Source organism: Pseudorasbora parva, chromosome 23, assembly GCF_024679245.1.
Source record: "Pseudorasbora parva isolate DD20220531a chromosome 23, ASM2467924v1, whole genome shotgun sequence".
Classification (NCBI taxonomy): Eukaryota; Metazoa; Chordata; class Actinopteri; order Cypriniformes; family Gobionidae; genus Pseudorasbora; species Pseudorasbora parva.
Genome location: NC_090194.1, coordinates 24,818,662 through 24,836,407, shown reverse-complemented (window position 1 = coordinate 24,836,407; position 17,746 = coordinate 24,818,662). Strand labels below are relative to the sequence as shown.

General features: G+C 38.0%; 1 protein-coding gene across 1 annotated transcript; it reads right to left on the bottom strand.

The window, feature by feature from the left end:
* Window positions 1-4,703: 4,703 nt before the first annotated feature.
* On the bottom strand, window positions 4,704-16,946 carry smyd4 (SET and MYND domain containing 4). The gene is made up of 10 exons (XM_067433347.1): window positions 16,720-16,946; window positions 16,365-16,509; window positions 12,347-12,436; window positions 11,227-12,199; window positions 10,876-11,136; window positions 10,629-10,801; window positions 8,440-8,575; window positions 8,240-8,356; window positions 7,904-8,027; window positions 4,704-7,794 (listed from the first exon to the last, which is right to left on the bottom strand). The coding sequence occupies exons 1-10, from the start codon at window positions 16,851-16,853 to the stop codon at window positions 7,653-7,655; spliced, it is 2,295 nt and encodes a 764-aa protein (XP_067289448.1). The 5' UTR covers window positions 16,854-16,946; the 3' UTR covers window positions 4,704-7,652.
* Window positions 16,947-17,746: the final 800 nt, after the last annotated feature.

The window sequence follows — 17,746 nt, the reverse complement described above, 5'->3', positions numbered from 1 at the left end:
GATGCTCATATTGACCGTTTAACCGCTAACCAATAGTAAGAGTTTTGAGCGATTAAAGGTGCACTATGTAGTATTTTTGCAGTAAAATATCCAAAAACCACTAGGCCAGTGTTATATATTTTGTTCAGTTGAGTACTTACAACAGGGGTCTTCAACTAAAATTGCTTGGGGTCCAGTAAATAAACCTTCCTCACTGGCCGAGGTCCGGACAATTATATAAAACATGAATTCATTTCTTTTTGCCAGACTAAAGAAATTAGTGTAGATTAAAAAGAAAGTGTCTTTATTGAACAAAATATAGTATGTTCTCATAGATAAAAATGTATTTTCATATTGTTAAAGCAATATAGGTAATCCTTTAATAAATTCATCTTATTTTGAGGTTGTTCTGTTTAAGTTGTTTTGGTAAAAAATATCTATTATTGATCTAATATCAATTATGAAAATGTATTGTTTGTATGACAAATGTAAATGCAGATAATATGTGTTTTGATTTGCTTTTATCCTCACTATACATTTTGTAACTGGTTCCATTGCCATTTCTAATAACAATTAAAACCATTTAAAAACAAAACCCCTAATTAAAGCATTTTTTCAACAGTATCTGTATGGGTTTAAATATTATTATTATTATTTAGGGGTGTCCCCGACTAAGGATTTACACATTCAAATCAGAATTGTCGAATCTCTCTGTGGTCGACTGATAGAAGAGCTGCACGATGGGTGTATCTTGTAGCAGCACAGGGTGAAATCAGTATGGACATTGACATTTATTCTCGGGGGGCTGAAAGTTGGGTCGGAAAATGTGTGACGTCATTATGTTGTCGGTGGCGACCAGACAGGTGTTGTAGTAGAACAACCCTTTACCGTCAAAGAGCACAGACGGAACCACCGCCCCAGAATATTGTTGTTTAAAATTAATTACTTGTTAAAACTTAATCATACCATGGGTGTCGGAAGGAAAACTGTGGGTGGTCTTAGAATTTGTTTTTGCTGGAGTAACGTTAGATACAAATCAGTGGCGGTTTCTTTAAGACTGCAAGGGAAGCTCGGCTTCCCTTATAATGTCACAAAATTAATGGTCAAATATGTACTATTGTATTAACATGTTATTGACTAAAAATGCGTTAGAAAACGTTCATCTCAAAGACGGGTTTGTTCAAAATCAGTTACATATCAGGTCGGCTGACTCGATTTCCTTCTCATACATTCCCGCAGCATCACAGTTCCCTATTGAAGCTCAGCGTCCATTGACTTCAATGGGGCTGCTTTGAACATTTTTTTTTCAGCGCTTCGGAACTAGATGGTCATTGGATAAACGCTGTGATTATGTCCCGCCCAAAGACGCTCAGCATCTCTAGGGGTTAATGGGGAGTGGGCTGGCCCGGACTCCGAGCTTCTGTGTGATGATTGGAGGGTCTGTCGAAAGACTCCATCTTTTTTTGACTGACAGAGATTCTGTACTATAAGGAATCACTGAAGCTATTCGCGCTCAGTCCCATCGGGGATTTCTCAAGTTCAGTCAAAATAAAAACTGCTGCAACCTATTTCTTTGATATTTGCTTGGCGAAATTGCTTGATTTTTATCATATATTTTACACAATTATACACCACATTCCTTGTTTCAGTTTTACAGAGTTTAATATTTTTCCTTCCTTCCTTCCTTCCTTCCTTCCTTGCTTCCTTCCTTCCTTCCTTCCTTCCTTCCTTCCTTCCTTCCTTCCTTCCTTCCTTCCTTCCTTCCTTCCTTCCTTCCTTCCTTCCTTCCTTCATTCATTCATTCATTCATTCAGATCAGGACTTGCACGGTAACAGGGGAAAGCTGTGGGATTACTTGGTGTTCCTTAAAGACATGGAGTTGGACAATGCAATGTCTCAGCTTTACAAACTGTACTCATTAGTGGCAACAATTGGAGCTACATCTGCAGGTGTAGAAAGGAGCTTCTCTTGTTTAAAGCGACTCAAGTCCTACACCCGAAACACAACGGGCCAAGGCCGTTTAAGCAGCCTAGCTCTGCTGGCCATTGAGAGGACACTGGTCAAGTCACTTGAAAAGACCCTTTTCTTGAAAAGGAACGTAGGGCAGAATTTACTTTTAAATAAATAGACAATTGTATGATGTAGGCCGAAAATGAGCTTCCCCTCTCTGACAGACCAGTAGCCGCCACTGATACAAATATACCGCAGTTTACTAAACAATTGATTGCGCCAGACAAAATTACGGAAATCACTGAGTTATTTGCCCTGACTATAGAGTAGGGGTTAGAGACTCATGACATCAAGTTGACGCAAATCGATAAGATATTCGAATTCCCCTTTTGCCAAACTCGCTCTACCCCCTTTTCACATCACGTATCAGATCGGAAAGTTATTTAGTTTCAATAAAAATGGAGAAAATATTAGAAAAGTGAAGAAAAAAAAAAAAGAGTCAAACACCTAATACGTTTTTCTCAGTTAGGGGTAGGTAAACAGACATGTGTTGAATTAGTGACGATAAAAGTGAGTGGGTCCAATATCATTGGTCTTAAAAAGTGGGTGGGTCTTGTCCTCAGGACACACAATGGTTTCGACGCCCATGAATCATACACAGACACACGTTAATCATCACTCATAAAGCATTCTTTTTATTTGTGTTCATAGGCTACATACAATATCCAGCATCAGCCAGGGCTCCTAGTCCATCATGTGAGCATATTTGGAGAAATAATGATTCATAATCACGTTTGTAAAATAATGTGTCCCGACCTCAGCAGACTGGTGAGAGTAGGCTACATGTTAACGTCCAGCTCACAAACCTTGCGGATGTCTGAACAGAGTTTATGTCGGTGTCAAGGTCAGCGTCGTTGTTGTTTACATAGTTTATTTGAGAAGATTTCCCAATTTTACTTTTCTTAGCCGTGTTAGTAGTAACATTACTCAAAAAAGTTAAAAAATGCGTTTCTGCTGCGTATTGCAAGCCATGACCAAACGAGAGTGAGCGAGGTGACATGACGGTGACAAAAGCACTTCCTGAGGAATTATTAAAATAATTAATCATTAGTTTATATCTTATCCACTGCCCATTATTTTAATCCCATATCAAACACAGTATGTTATGTCAGTCTATTTTAATTTATTTCGTTTCATGTTTTAAATACAATATAATTTTAGTCCACAGCCCCTCCACCAGGGGGCCGATGCAATAACGTGGGGGGTTGCAGCCCCCGCAGCACCCCGCTTCCCGTGCTACTGCATTGACGATTTGAAAAACTTCAGCAGGTTAGTGAACATCGTTCAACACATCTTGGTTTTGACTGACATTTTTAATGCACAAACTACGCATTATGATGACCATTCCTGATTTTATAATTTTCAGTTATTTTCTATTCTTAACTGATCTTTTTTCATTGGCATTTGGCAATAGAATAACTGTTGATTGTTGACTGATTTTTATAAAAAGTTGTTTGAATATTATATTCTGTCATTTAAAAGATTAAGACAACTATCAGTTTGATAAAATGTTGTTTAATTTTCCAATAAAAGATAATACATTTTTACATGATTTGTTACATTTAATAACCCCTTAGCAGATTTTGAGTCACATATAGCCATTTCTCGTTACTTTGATGGTGTTTGCTGTAGATGGTGTCTGAGTTCCTTGTTCTCTGTGTTCCATTATTATTGCTTTTCGTTTGTTTGTATATTCAATTCAATAAAGCCCCCTGCAGTTCTCCTCACATCTGCCTGCCATCTCTTCAGCTCCCTGCTTCATTACAATCCAGAAAAAGTGTAATACGCCATGTACTCATAAACATTATGTATTATAATGCACTGCTCAAAAAACGTAATCTTAAATCACACATTCGATCTCAATGAATGAAAGATTCAAATTAAAAATCTTTATGTATATGTATTCTATAATTTAAGGACAAAATTAAATGACAAAATCACCAACACACTAATGACTGGATTCAGAATCATACCAAAAATTCTTACAGGCTGATCCAACTTGCATGTAGTTCATCACAGCAACTTATAATGCAAGTCAGAAGTACTGGTACCTAACAGCAGTAAAGGGGACCATTGGCTTGCACGTGGAGGTCTGTGCGACCCTCCAAGGATATTCCTCCCTAGACCATTACTGACCAACCCCCATCCCCAAAAGGTCATGCTGGATGACCTTGCATGCAGCATAACATTCCCCACGGCATCTCCAGGCTCTCTCACGTCTGTCACATGCTCAGTGTGAACCTGCTCTCATCCATTAAGAGAATGGGGCACCAATGACAAACTTGCCAAACCTGGTCTTCTCTGGCAAATGCCAATCGAGCTACACGGTGGTAAGCTGTGAGCACAGGTCCCGCTAGAGGACGTCAGGCTTTTATGCCAACCTCATGAAGTCTGTTTCTGACAGATTAGTCAGAAACATGCACATCAGTTGCCTGCTGGAGGTAATTTTGTAGGGCTCTGGCAGTGTCCCTCCTTGCACAAAGGAGCAGATATCGGTCCTGTTGTTGGGCTTTTGCCCTTCTATGTCCCTGTCCAGCTCTGCTAGTGTAACGTTCTATCTCCTGGTATCACCTCCGGGCTCTTGAAACTGTGCTGAAACCACCTTGTTACAGCACAAATGGATGTGCAGTGTCCTTATTTTTTTAGCACATTTTTTAGCACATACATATGTGTGTGTGTGTGTGTGTGTGTGTGTGTGTGTGTGTGTGTGTGTGTGTGTGTGTGTGTGTGTGTGTGTGTGTGTGTGTGTGTGTGTGACTATGTACTGCTGTAAAGTATTTCATTCTTATTTGCCGTATTGATAAGCTACTTCAGATAAGCCCTTGAAGTTTATGATTAATCTCCCAAGGTGTTGAATGTTAATCCCATCCTATAAAAATATCATGAACATGCCTTAATGCATAAAAAGTTATTTCTTACATGGAGGTCACATATCTAGCCATGCTGATTATCTGCCTGCTGTGGGTCTGAATGGCCCTGAATGTCAACATGAGGTCACACACACATAGTTCCTGCTCTCCTGAGATATATAATCACATTATCCCTTGACTGTTAAACAGATTTACCGACGCAAGGACCTTGACCAGAGGCTCAAACCAACCACTGGAATATCACGTTTCTAAACAGCATTTCCAAAAAACTCACACGTGGTGGTAATGGAAGTGCTAAATCTACTTGCTTTGATTCTCCTTTACCAGTTGTTTTGATGGAGAAATATAGAGAAGAAGGATTAATACATTTAATACAGAGATCATCCCATGGGTTACACCCTAGTTGTGTGAGAGCCCATTAGCAACAATTAATGTCAATGGCCTTTACTGGATTATTGAACTGACACACTGAGATGAGCAGGTGGGCGAAGACTTTTGCCTAATATCTCATTTACAACCATTGTTCTTAAATATACATCCGCCCGCTTCATATTAGGTGATACATTTCTTATAACACATGTAAAGGGATCCCACTCTATTGACCCGAGAGCAATATGATAAACTAAATGTTTTAAGAGGTTCTCCTGCACTGCAATTTTTTTTTATACTGAAGAGAATTAAATATGCAAGAGCACAGGAATCTACTTTTTCTGTTTGGTGTTTCTGGAGGGATACCATGATGCAAGGGTAAAATATGAATTACAAGAAGCCTTTTATAATGCAAACGATCATGCTAAACTGGAATATGGAGTACAACCATAACCTAAAAGGGCTGCATTAGGTTTAATTAACTGAGTATTGACACACAGAGCTGTGCCATGTCTCATACGCATGGTTGTATTTCCACACTGTTATTAAAGACCGCCATCTAGAGGTATGAAAGTTACTGAAATCATGCCTAAAAGGTGATGTTTGCAAACTATTATTACTTTTGCTCATATCAAAGGCAAGGGATTAATGACAGTCTTAAATCATGTCAGATTAAGGACAGCAGACAGATTTCTACTTGCCCTGGTAACGTTTTTAATGGGCCCAACACCATAATTCAAATTAATATTATAATTACATATAAGCCTTGACCCAGACTAAAATGCATGTTTATGTTGTTTTAACTTAAAGCAACTTAGACTGATATGGCAGTGTCCTTGTTTTGTCTCAAGATGCACACCCATTATTTAGTTCTAAGGCACATTTATAAAAGCTACTTAAAGGGTTAGTTCAACTGCACACTATACTTTCTATGTCCAAAAAGGTAATAAAAACATCATCAAGGTAGTCCATATTTGACATCTTTTGGTTAGAGTTGCTTGAAGCATCGGAAATACATTTTTGTACAAAAATAACAAAAACCACGACTTTATTCAGCATTGTCTTCTCTCCCGGTTTTGTTTTCAATCTTTAAATAAAGATTTGAACAGTCATGAATTAGCATATTGATTCATGATTCGGATCGCCAATGTCACGTGATATCAGCAGTTTGACACGCGATCCGAATCATGAATCAATATGAATCATAAATCAATTCCTTCCTTATATTGGCTGTCGTCAATAGCACCACATAATGCATAAATAATAATTTGGCTTAAATATAATCTCTAATATTATATAATCTCTCACAATATAATCTCTAATATTAATGTTGTATGTAACTTTAGAGACGGTCCCTAAATTTGCGAATCTCGAATGTCAAGCCAACTTTATGCCAGTCATATCAGATGCGCTATGGTTCTGCAGTGTTTGTTTTAAACTATTTTCGCTGCTGAAATAGGCTAGAACAAAAACATTCAACCGTATGCTGAATGAATCTCTTGCGTACATCGGACGTTAATTTCTGCTTTGAGTGCAGGTGTCAGTGAGTGAAAGCGCGTTCTGAACAAAACTCTGGTTTATCTGAACACATCTGATTATTAGACATTGCATTCATAAACTCAAAAGAAACACGTGTGATAGGTTATAATGCGCAACGCGATTATAACAGATGGCTTTTGAGAAGCCCATAATAATTAGGTTACTAGCAACAGTGTGAGTAGTTACACGACGCAACAGCCGAAATACACAGAACAAATGGCGGGTGTTCATTTCAAGCCCTGATTATTATTCCTTAAATGTCACCGTAGTCGTGTCTGAACGTGTTCGTTCATCTTTGGCTCAAGCTTCACGTTATTATTTCCCAGATGTAGGTTTGGAATTGAGGTCAAAGTCCACTTGCCTTGCGTTCGCAAATCTTCACAGATTTGAAGTGTTTCCCCTATTACAGCGACTTTCTTCTGGCATGTTCTGCTGCCGACAGGGTGACCAGAGCATCTTCGAATAATTTTCCCTCAGGACTTTTGTAAAAGCCAAAATATGGCCACACACCTCAGATTTTAGAAGGCTGGAAAATCTCCCGTTCTGTCGCTGCCTTTCTATCATTTCTTCTCATTCAGAAAAAAATTGTTGCGTCACGTGCTGCATGCACCTGCACCAGACTGGATAGGATTTACCGCGACTTTTTCAAAATCGTGATAATCACTGACAGTTTTAATGATAATTACATTTTAAACTATATTACTTACCGTCAGTACATGTTTACCGTGGTTTATTGTGAAACCGGTAATCGTTTCATCCCTAGTCAATAATGACATAAATTTCATTTTTGGTGAACTAACCCTTTAATTAATGACTTTTAATACTACTGCGGGGGAAAAAATACACTTCAAAAGCATTAGATGTTATTTCAAATACCATTCGGTTTTAGTCATTATTTCTCAGCAGTCCTTGTAGACAGTGTTCCATTTCATGCAGTTCCTGTAGTTCTTCACAATGAGGGCCACAGTGGATAGATAGGAGCTTACTGGCCCTGGGGAACACAGAGAGAGCCGCATCACAGTCTCTCCTGTCAAAAGAAAGTGGAGAAGAACTGTTCATGAACATTGCGAACTGTTCAGATCATAAAAAAGTATAAGAATTCTCTTCGAATAGAGTTTCACAAGTTGAGCTCGTACGCGTTAAAATGTAGCTGTGCTAATTTAAAGAGTTGTCGTCCCAGCTCAATGCTGTCCTCTCCGAATTGGGCCTGAACAGCAACAATGCTGCGCTTTAGATGGGATGCAGCCAGACTCCATTCACCTGTCAGTAAAATAAACATAAAATCATACTACAGTCTTCACTAGTATGAATTTAGATGTTACTTAATTAATTTGTCAAAAGGCAATGTAGAACTGCTATACAGTATTTACATAGCTTACCATCTTATTGTTGTATCCCGGCCTAAAGGTACAAATTTAGCATTTTTTTTTTCTGTGTTAGGAGCATGTGATATATCAGGCAGTTGTTCTCACCTGTGGTGGCGTACGCACGAGCTGTCGCATCTGCTAGCTCTCCTTGGAGAGGGTGAGTCTCTGTTAAGATGCTGTTTGCCTGAGAAGAAGCTGATTTTAGGATCTGTAGAGCTTTGTCTGCAAGGCATGATACATATTATGAATATTTATGGATATGTAATACTATACAAAACAGTTTGTGATTCATAATTAGGTAGTACCTAATCTGTTTCTCTCCATGATATGCACGGCTTCATCCAAAAGACACCGTAAACCTTGAAGTCTGTTCTGCACATCGGCACTAGTGATCTCATGACCACAGGATGGCATAGAGCACATGTACCTATCCATATGGGACTGAAATGTACAGCAGCATATGCATTTAAAGTCAAAGCTTCAGTGTCTGGGTGACAGACAAGCACACACACACTAGGGCTGTCAATGAATATTCTAAATTAGAATATATATTCGAATAGTTTTAAAAAAACGAATTTCGAAGGTGAAAATTTATATTCGAATAAAAAATAAAAATAAAATAAAAATCCCCCGCCGCGGTAGTGAGTGCGCGCATGGGGGTTCAGGGACAGGTCACAGGACAGGAGTCGCACTGTCTGTCACTGCTGGAAGTTACATTACTGTACTGACTGAAGAGATATTGCATGAATAAAGGATAAATGCACTGCTTGCACTGGTGTGATTATTTACCATGTCAAGAAAAAAGCTCCATGTTTAGCACAGCACAGCTCGCTCGGAGCGCTCAAATATGCTGTAAAACTTCAATTAATATTAATAATATTTGTTTAAATCACTGAATGAAGCCTGCTATATTTGGGACAAGAGTCGCGAGTCTCGCGACCTTAAATTGCTTGCACAAAACTCTTGATCAGCACTCAAAGTTTGTTCATTTAAACCGCTATATAATAGATTTCAGGCGAAGCAAAAAAACATCCCACAGTGGTCTATGTATTAATGGAGAGGAGGTAGAGAGAGTCTCAAGTTTTAAGTTTCTGGGACTTCATATTACTGAGGACCTGACCTGGACTTTAAACACCACCTGCATCGTCAAGAGAGCCCAGCAAAGACTTTTCTTTCTAAGGACCCTGAGACGCAACAAGCTTCCCCAGAGGCTGCTGATCAGCTTCTACCGCTGCACGATAGAAAGTGTTCTAACTTATTGCTGTATTGTGTGGTATTCCAGCTGCACCGTTACGGAAAAAAAAGCCCTGAAGCGGGTTGTGAAGACCGCCGAAAGGATTGTCGGCTCTCCAATTTCAAATTTGACTGACATCCATTCAAACCGTCTTCTCACACGGGCTACAAATATCCAGCAGGACCCCTCACACCCTGGAAACTACTTTTTCACTACTCTCCCCTCAGGTTAGATTAAGAACTCCGCGAACACATGCCAACAGGCTACAGAACAGTTTCTTCCCAAGAGCTGTGGACAGGCTGCAGAAGTCATAGTAACTTTCACCGAAAACACTAACATTCAGTTACCCAAAGAACATGTGTAGACATATTTATATGCATGTATGCATACAACATTCACATACATACATATGAAGATAAAGCTGTCATACCTGGGCTATGTGCAATAACGGACTATATTGGACATTATTGGACCATGTGCATTAATGAATGATCCCCGTGGGTAAAAATGTGTCTTAAAAAATTGGCTAATGGCCTTGGGACACACATGATCTTGTGCTATAACTTAAATAATAATGTATTTATTATATTATGGACTGAATGTATATTTTTGTATTAATTGTTTTTATGCTGCTAATTAGATTGTTTCGAACATAATTTCGTTGTATAAACATTTACAATGACAATAAAGATCTAATCTAATCTAATCTAATCTATCCGCAGTGAGGGCGAGAGAGAGGTCTGCGCTCTGCGGTCTTGGCCATTAGTTAATTTATGTATAATAATTATATATAATAGTAATTATAGTATTTATAATAACAATCTACTTGTTTTTGTGTAAGTAATATGTTGTCAAATATGTATAAACTTATACAAACTATACAAGTAGTTATGTCTCTTTGTAATAATTTGTCCTGTTATTGACGTAATGCGCGTCATTTACAAAATGCATGCCCAGATGTTCAAATAGTTTGAATATTTGTGTTTGTTTTTGAGGAAATATTCGAACGTCATTTTTGAGCAGTTTTGACAGCCCTAGCACACAAACAAAGTTATACCAACAATATCTCAAAGTTGTTTTTTCTCATACATCTCATACATTTTTTCAAAAACATAAAATGTGATCATGATTTGCATATGCCAAGATGCGCACAAGAGAGTACCAGCACCTTTTCCCACTTCAAAAACTTTTACACAATATGCCAATAAGATACACACAATAAGCCGGCTAAATCAGTTGTACTTCTCTGCAAATGTTTACCTGAAGAGGCTTGTTACATTTCAAGCACTTCAGCCCTGGTGCTGCATTTTCTTTTGCATTCTGGCTTTCTTCTAATAGGTCTATCCGACAGGCTTGACAGTTACAATGGAAAAAATACTGCTTCAGTAAGTGGCGCTGACGCTCCTTCACCTCCATTCTGCTACAGTGTGGGCCTGTGAAGAAATGATTGTATTTATAAAAATAAAAATAAGCAAACCAACCAACCAAACTAAAACACAGGTTTTACCATAACAGTGCAGAATCTCTTGCCCTGCAGCAAGATCTTTTGAAGCCTGTACAGTGACCGTCACGCCACAGTGAGAGCTCCTGGGATGGTCAATGTGACCTTCAGAACAACTAAACTGACTGAGCGGGTCAGTCTGAAAGCCTACGGTAAAGGAGATGCTTGTGTTTGGACTGCAGGAGTGGTTAAGCAGGCTGAGTACAGGAAAAATTGCTGTGGCAATTCGGATTTCACTACTGGACTGAACAGCCATGCCACTCTCTTCTGTAAGAAAAAGGATCAACAATCTTTAAAATCCAAGAATCAAATGTATTAATTGGCAGTTTGTGTTTAAGCATGAGAATTCTGTCAAACCTTTCACCCTAACAGCAGTGACTGCTTGAGCATTACACATGAGCTGCATCATGTGTCTCAGAGCTGTGGCTCCCAGCAAGCTCATCTTAGGCTGCCAAATTCCACTAAATCCTTCATCCTCACAAGATGCCCACATGTCTGGTGGGGGTCCACCTTGCAGCCTCCTATAAAGCATTGCCATGGTGATCGCCAGTAAGAAGCGTGAGCCGGGTGAATGCTCTGCCACATGTGGTAAAAGGCTGTAGATGCCCATGTACGAGTTGCCATGATAACAGTCTATATGATCTGAACCTTCTCTACAGTGGCCTTCAAGACTCAACTGGACTGGCAAATCACTTTTATAAGCGCTGTATGTCTCACAGTCTTCATGTGACAAGTCTGAAGAGTTTTTCTTCACACTTTGGACCTCATTTTGTCCTGCTTTCAGGGCCACTCTTAGTGCAAGATGTCCCAAAACCCCAATGGCCAGCAGATCTGCTCCAATTGGGCACTCCCATTGATGCCAGCGCTCCCAAGCATCTTTACGGCAGCTCTCTCCGCAGTACCGAGTGTAACTACAGTTTGGACAAGGCACAAAGCTCAATGATTGGCTCAGGCAGTGGTGACAGTGTCGGTCTTCAGTTTTAAAAGTATTTCCTTTATTTTTGGTATCTGCATTGAGTTTGTTACTTGGTATGAGAACGTAACAGAAAGCCTCATCCTCAAGCACTACATCACCAGCTGATTTATTTTCTGTGGCTAATATGTGGCGACCTTTCTCTGGACTGAAATAAACAGACACACCATGTGAAATACAAGTTGTAGAAATTCTGCTTTTCTGGCATGGTGGTGTTTGATGATTTGTGGTTGGCGTATTGGATTTTTCAGGGTTTCTAAGTTGATTCAGGCATGCAGCCTGTCTAGTTCGCAGTTTGTCTTGCAGGTGGCTTGGGTACCCGGCCTCCAAAGAACGTTGAATATCCTCAAGACATTCCTGAAGAAGAAAAAAAAAAAAGATAAATTACTTAAACTCATTCATGTCAGTGTTGCACAACAATGTGGCATGTTCTTATTTGAGAAAAATAGATCGATCAATCAATCAATCAATCAAGTTTCAAAAAGCATAAGACACAACTCTTACTCTGTAGAGGCCATGATAAAAGAGGGCTGCAGAACGGTTAGCATAGCATAAGGATAACTCTTCTGTATTCTTGTCAGCATTGCAAACACCCTGAAACATCAGAGAGAATGGGAATATATCATGATCACAGTACAACCTGCTATTTGAGTGTAACTTCAACACTGAGCTCAAACTATCGTGAACAGTTTTCTAAACCACTGTGACTAACTTTATTCACAATTTGTCCTAGGACCTCCATCTTCATCTTCTTAAAAGTGGATTGCTCACTGCCAGATTGTGTTGCCCCATGTTTTAAATACAAGGAGGTTCTAATATTTATCAGCCTTATATTTGGTAATATTTCACACAACATTTAATCATTTATTTAGCAGTCACTTTTATCCAAAGCGACTTACAAATGCAGAGAACAATAGAAGCAATTAAACCAACAATAGAGCAACAATAGAGTAGTGCAGGTGTGATGTCACTTTGCAGGCCAACTGGCAGTTACCATCGCACTGGTTTCCTTGATAAAAAACCTCTATAAGATTTTCCCATAGGCTTTTGAATTATTGCAAAAAACAAGCTCTGCGATTAACAAAAGTTTATGACACTTACACATTTTGTCCATCATGATAATTTACACAACTTTGTTGAATTTTGAAGCCTAAATGCTGTCACCAGAAGTAAAAGGCTAAAGTTAGGCTATAAAAGGACTACACCACGGTCCTGAAATTTGAACCTCACCATCACTAAGCTTCCGCCAACTCTTTCCGTTTTTATCTCAAAAGATTTTCCCAGAACATTAGTGAGTTACATGAGTTAAATTATTTATTTGTTAATTGTTTATAAGAGCACTATTATAAGCATAATTAGGCTGTAAAAGATGACTGAGTTTACCTTTTTGGGTGTGATAATGCTTGATCTCCCTGACAGCCTCTGTAGTCCCATTTAGCTACTTGTTAGGAACAGCCTTTTTCAAGATAACAGCTTAAAAAAATGTGTGGGGTCATACTGATGTTTTGAATAAAACGTGAAAGTGTCTTGAGCTTGTGTTCACCACAGACCTTATTTCAGCCATTTAACCAAAACCACATTCAAAAAACCTATTGACGTTAGGACGAAGGAACCGGAAGTGCTAAAATGCTGACTTGCTTCCGAGTTTTGGCCTACAAAGTGATCTCATACCTGCACCACTATATATGCCCTAAGTTAGTCTATCACAGTGTCAGTACACATAGTATGCTTTTTTTATTTGAATTTATATATTTACAGTTTTTCTCAATTGCTAAAACACTATTTCTGAAACCTTGCTCCATTTTCTGAAAAAATTAAGCACAAAACCTCATCTTCAAGCACTATTTACAAAACGTCTGACTCGCAAAATGAAACTGTCACCTCAAAACAGTTTTACCTGTGTCCAAAATCAAACACTGCTCTCAAATCAAAAAACAAAGTGTTTAAAATGATATACACTATCAAGCAGTCAGTAAACAATACACCAACAAATAGAAAACACATTGTTCAAAACATAGTTCTCAGGGAGAAATACATTTTATATCTCAAAACAAATTTCATGTTTTTCAATGAAATTATCTAATTTCATAGTAGCTCAAAATTGGCCAGATATTACTACTCTGCTTTGCAGTATTTAGTTTTTCTTCCTCCTTATACCCTTACTTTTACCAACTCGTTCTCATGAAATGCGTAACACGAATTGTATTTAGGGTGCGATTTATACAGCAGAATTAGTTTGTACGTGCATGATTCTTATTGTCACCCCATTGGGTAGATTTAGTGGTGTGGAATGTGGATATGTGCAAACAACTTACACAAATTGTATTTATTGTGCGATTTATAAGCCATGTGCATATGATTTGAATTGTCACCCCTTTGGATTAGCTGTGTGGAGTGCGTGCACATAACACGTTTTAAAGTGAGTATCATATGCACGCCAAAACTGCAAAATATATGCACATAAGAACTCATTTTGGCATATAAATCGCACAATAAATACAATTTGTGCTATAGATATGCATTTCCATTAGCCTGAAGTGGTCATACTCAATTCTAGTCAGAATATGAATCTGATACTGCTCCATTGGGCTGTGATTATGAGGCGTGTTTCAACCGAACCAGGAAAGACCTCAACTGGACAGACCTAGAACCAATCAGAGAAACAAAGCGACGCAATGTCAAATGTCAACAGACAGAGCTCAACTGCACTGTGTTGCCAAGTCCTGTTTTTTTTTCCGCGGTTGTTTTATATGTCCACGGGTTGAAGCGAGTATAATGTGATATATAGACCTATGAGTGCGAATTTTAGCTGGCAATCTTGCCAAAAAAACACACATTTTACCCCCCTAAACACCATTTCTCCCCCGGAGAATAATTACTCCTCTATGGAGCGATGCCAGACCGAACTGCCCGACCTAAAAATCATGTGGGCGGGGCTAGGTTCCGCTGGCATCCAGGCTACATTTCCATTAGATCGGGCTGATTTTTACAGTATTGTACACTGCATCTCACAAAATTGTCCTTTGTATCTGTGATACTGTAATTCTTGTTCTTTGCTGATATGAACCTGCAACCAGTCCAAATCTATTGAGTAGTCAGTACTGTTAACATATGGAAAGCTACATTTTCAGGGCAATACAATGTTCATTGTACAGTGTACAGCCAACAATGCACTGTATATTGGTTGTGTCTCATAATTTGAAACAGGTTAAATCAATTCTAAGTGGTTGTATTCGATCAGTGACATTTGTTCTCTATTTGTATTTGACTGTTGCCACTTGAGTTTACCAGTATGGATGACATGCAGAAATGTGTCTTGAGAATGAGAATGTGTTAAGAATTTTGCTGAAAAGTCTAAGTGAGATCTGCAAATTGTGTTTTACTATCTGAAATGGTTTAAGGTATTGACAGCAGACTGCACAATTAGCTAAACGAGTTCAGGCAACTGAGAACTTTGTTAAGCCAATGGGTTTTAGTGTTTTAGCAATTGAGAAAAACTAATATATAAAATAGTAACAAAGTGTTGTGAAAAAAAAGATGAGTCTTCATCTGTTTCTTGAAAAAGGCTAAAGATTCAGCAGCTCGGGTTGGTAGGGGAGAGCCTGCACAACCTAACATGGGGTTAGTTGTAACACACATGGTTTAAAACTTTCTACACATGCCAGAATGACGAAACTTAGTGATTTTACTTGTTATCAACATTATGTAAAAAAAAAAGAGAAATTGCGCCAAAATTAAGAAGATATCTTAATTCTTAAATCTTAAATATCTTAGACTTTAGAAAATATCACTGAATATTTATTTATCCACAGCCAAAGTCATTTCTTAGTAAAGTTTATCATTCATCTCTGTTAATTTTTTTTGTTTATTTAAAATAAGACAAATCTAATATTATTTTAATCTTATATCGATTATTTAACAGTTGAGATCGTTCTTTAATGCTAATCTAACCAGCAGAAGACAAGAGCCGGGTTTAAAACCCAGTCGCGCAGGTGGGGTGTGTTGTACCACTGCCTTATAATGAGCCCTATTAGAACTACACTATTATACTCTATACTTTTATTAATTATTTTGAGAAAACATGAGAAAAAGGTGAATAATGTTCAGAAATGATAAATTATTATTATGTTTTGAACGAAGCTGTATAGCTGTATGTAGCGATGTGTTTGTTGTCATGCAATTAAAAAAAGTAACTCAAAATTTGATATGATAAAAAAACCCCAAACATTTTATTTGAAAAAAAAAAAGATAATTGTATTTTATTGAAAAACTTTTTTAATCATATCAGGTAACTGCTGTCATTTGGTCATGTTACAATTTAGCCCATATGTGGGGGCATGTTATCACATTTCACTTACATTCTTTTGGGGTAAATCAAGAAAAAAGCACACTAGCTGTATAAATAAAAGCACATAATTGTACTAGACGTGTGAAATTAATGTGGGGGGGAAAACAAGTCAAGCTCTCCCCTATAATAGCGTTATTATACTAAGCATGTATTTAGTTCGGGTCTTGTCCTTACCTTGGAGTAATAGAGTGCTGCGGATGTGTAATCCTTCACTTTGAAGCTGAGGTTACCTTGCTGTCTAAACTCAGATGCCCTCTCAGGAGACTTTTTCACAGAATACTTCTCAGAGATTCTGGAGAAATTGTTGAGATCTTCTGGGCTGAAAAATGGACAAATAACATAAGATATGAAGACTATTTGTATACAGAAATATAAAGCCTATTTTTACATATTTGTAAATTTTTGACACAGCAAAAGCAGGCTAACGTACTTCATCAATAAAGGCAGATTAGTATTAATCATATTATCCAGCATTATTCATGCGAATTTATAAACAGCTAAAGATACAGACTATAGTCTTTATACTGACCCTATTAACGATAGCCCGTGGTTGAATATCACATCTATATCTGTCAGAAGGCAGAAGAGCTCATTTCCTTCAGATCTCATTTCCGTCCATTTCTGCTCGACATGCTGAACCCACTCTGGGCAGGGCAGGTCCATTTAAAAATATGCTCTAAAATAGCTATTAACCGACAAATGATATAAAGTTACGAAATTGCTTAAACACTTTGAATTCGATGGCAATAAAGGAACTTCCTGTTAAAACTTTTATCCATCTTCAAAATACAGGCCCTGGCATGCGCTTGTTTATTTTGTTTTATTTTTATTTTTAATGAATAAAAACGGAAACTGTAGCTATATGAAAAAAATCATTAAAAGGAGGAAAATAAAGAATTATACTTGTTGATTTGTTCTACTGTTTAGCATTTTTATTTAGATTGCAGAATGTTTTAATATAATAATTTATTAATTTAAATACTTTTATGTCGTCTGCTGCTTCCTTGAAAGTTGGTTGATAATTTGGTTTGTTTTATTCATCAACATTGATCAATTAACAGCTGTCTATAAGCATAAATGCAATAAGAATCACTGGGAAGGTAAAGGAAAAACACTGTAAAGGGAGGTGCATTAATTATCCCAGTAGGTGGCGACATTGGTTCGTTGGTCAAGCTCTCTTTGACTTTACTGGCTGTATCTCCAGTGTGTGTGTGTGTGTGTGTGTGTGTGTGTGTGTGTGTGTGTGTGTGTGTGTGTGTGTGTGTGTGTGTGTGTGTGTGTGTGTGTGTGTGTGTGTGTGTGTGTGTGTGTGTGTGTGTGTGTGGTTGTGGTGGTGGTGGGGGGTGGGGGGGTTGGTTCTATCACTAAACGCCTATATTTACAGCCCCAATGATTTTAGATTAGGCCTAATGCAGATACTCCATTGAAAATTAGATTTTGTCCAGGACATAGTGTTTAATAAGTGTCTAAATAATTTGAATCTCCTTCATAAGGATTTATTCGATTTGCAAGGCTAATTTGACTGTTGTTTGGTTTGCTGTGAGAAATTGTCCTCT

What these genes read in the sequence shown, in the direction of transcription:
- smyd4 (XM_067433347.1), bottom strand. Translation starts at nt 16,853, where the DNA reads ATGGACCTGCCCTGCCCAGAGTGGGTTCAGCATGTCGAGCAGAAATGG. An exon ending in CACTGCTGTTAGGGTGAAAG is followed by an intron (nt 11,137 to 11,226) that starts GTTTGACAGAAT and finishes TTTTTCTTACAG; the next exon opens with AAGAGAGTGGCATGGCTGTT. An exon ending in TCGTGCGTACGCCACCACAG is followed by an intron (nt 8,028 to 8,239) that starts GTGAGAACAACT and finishes TTTTACTGACAG; the next exon opens with GTGAATGGAGTCTGGCTGCA.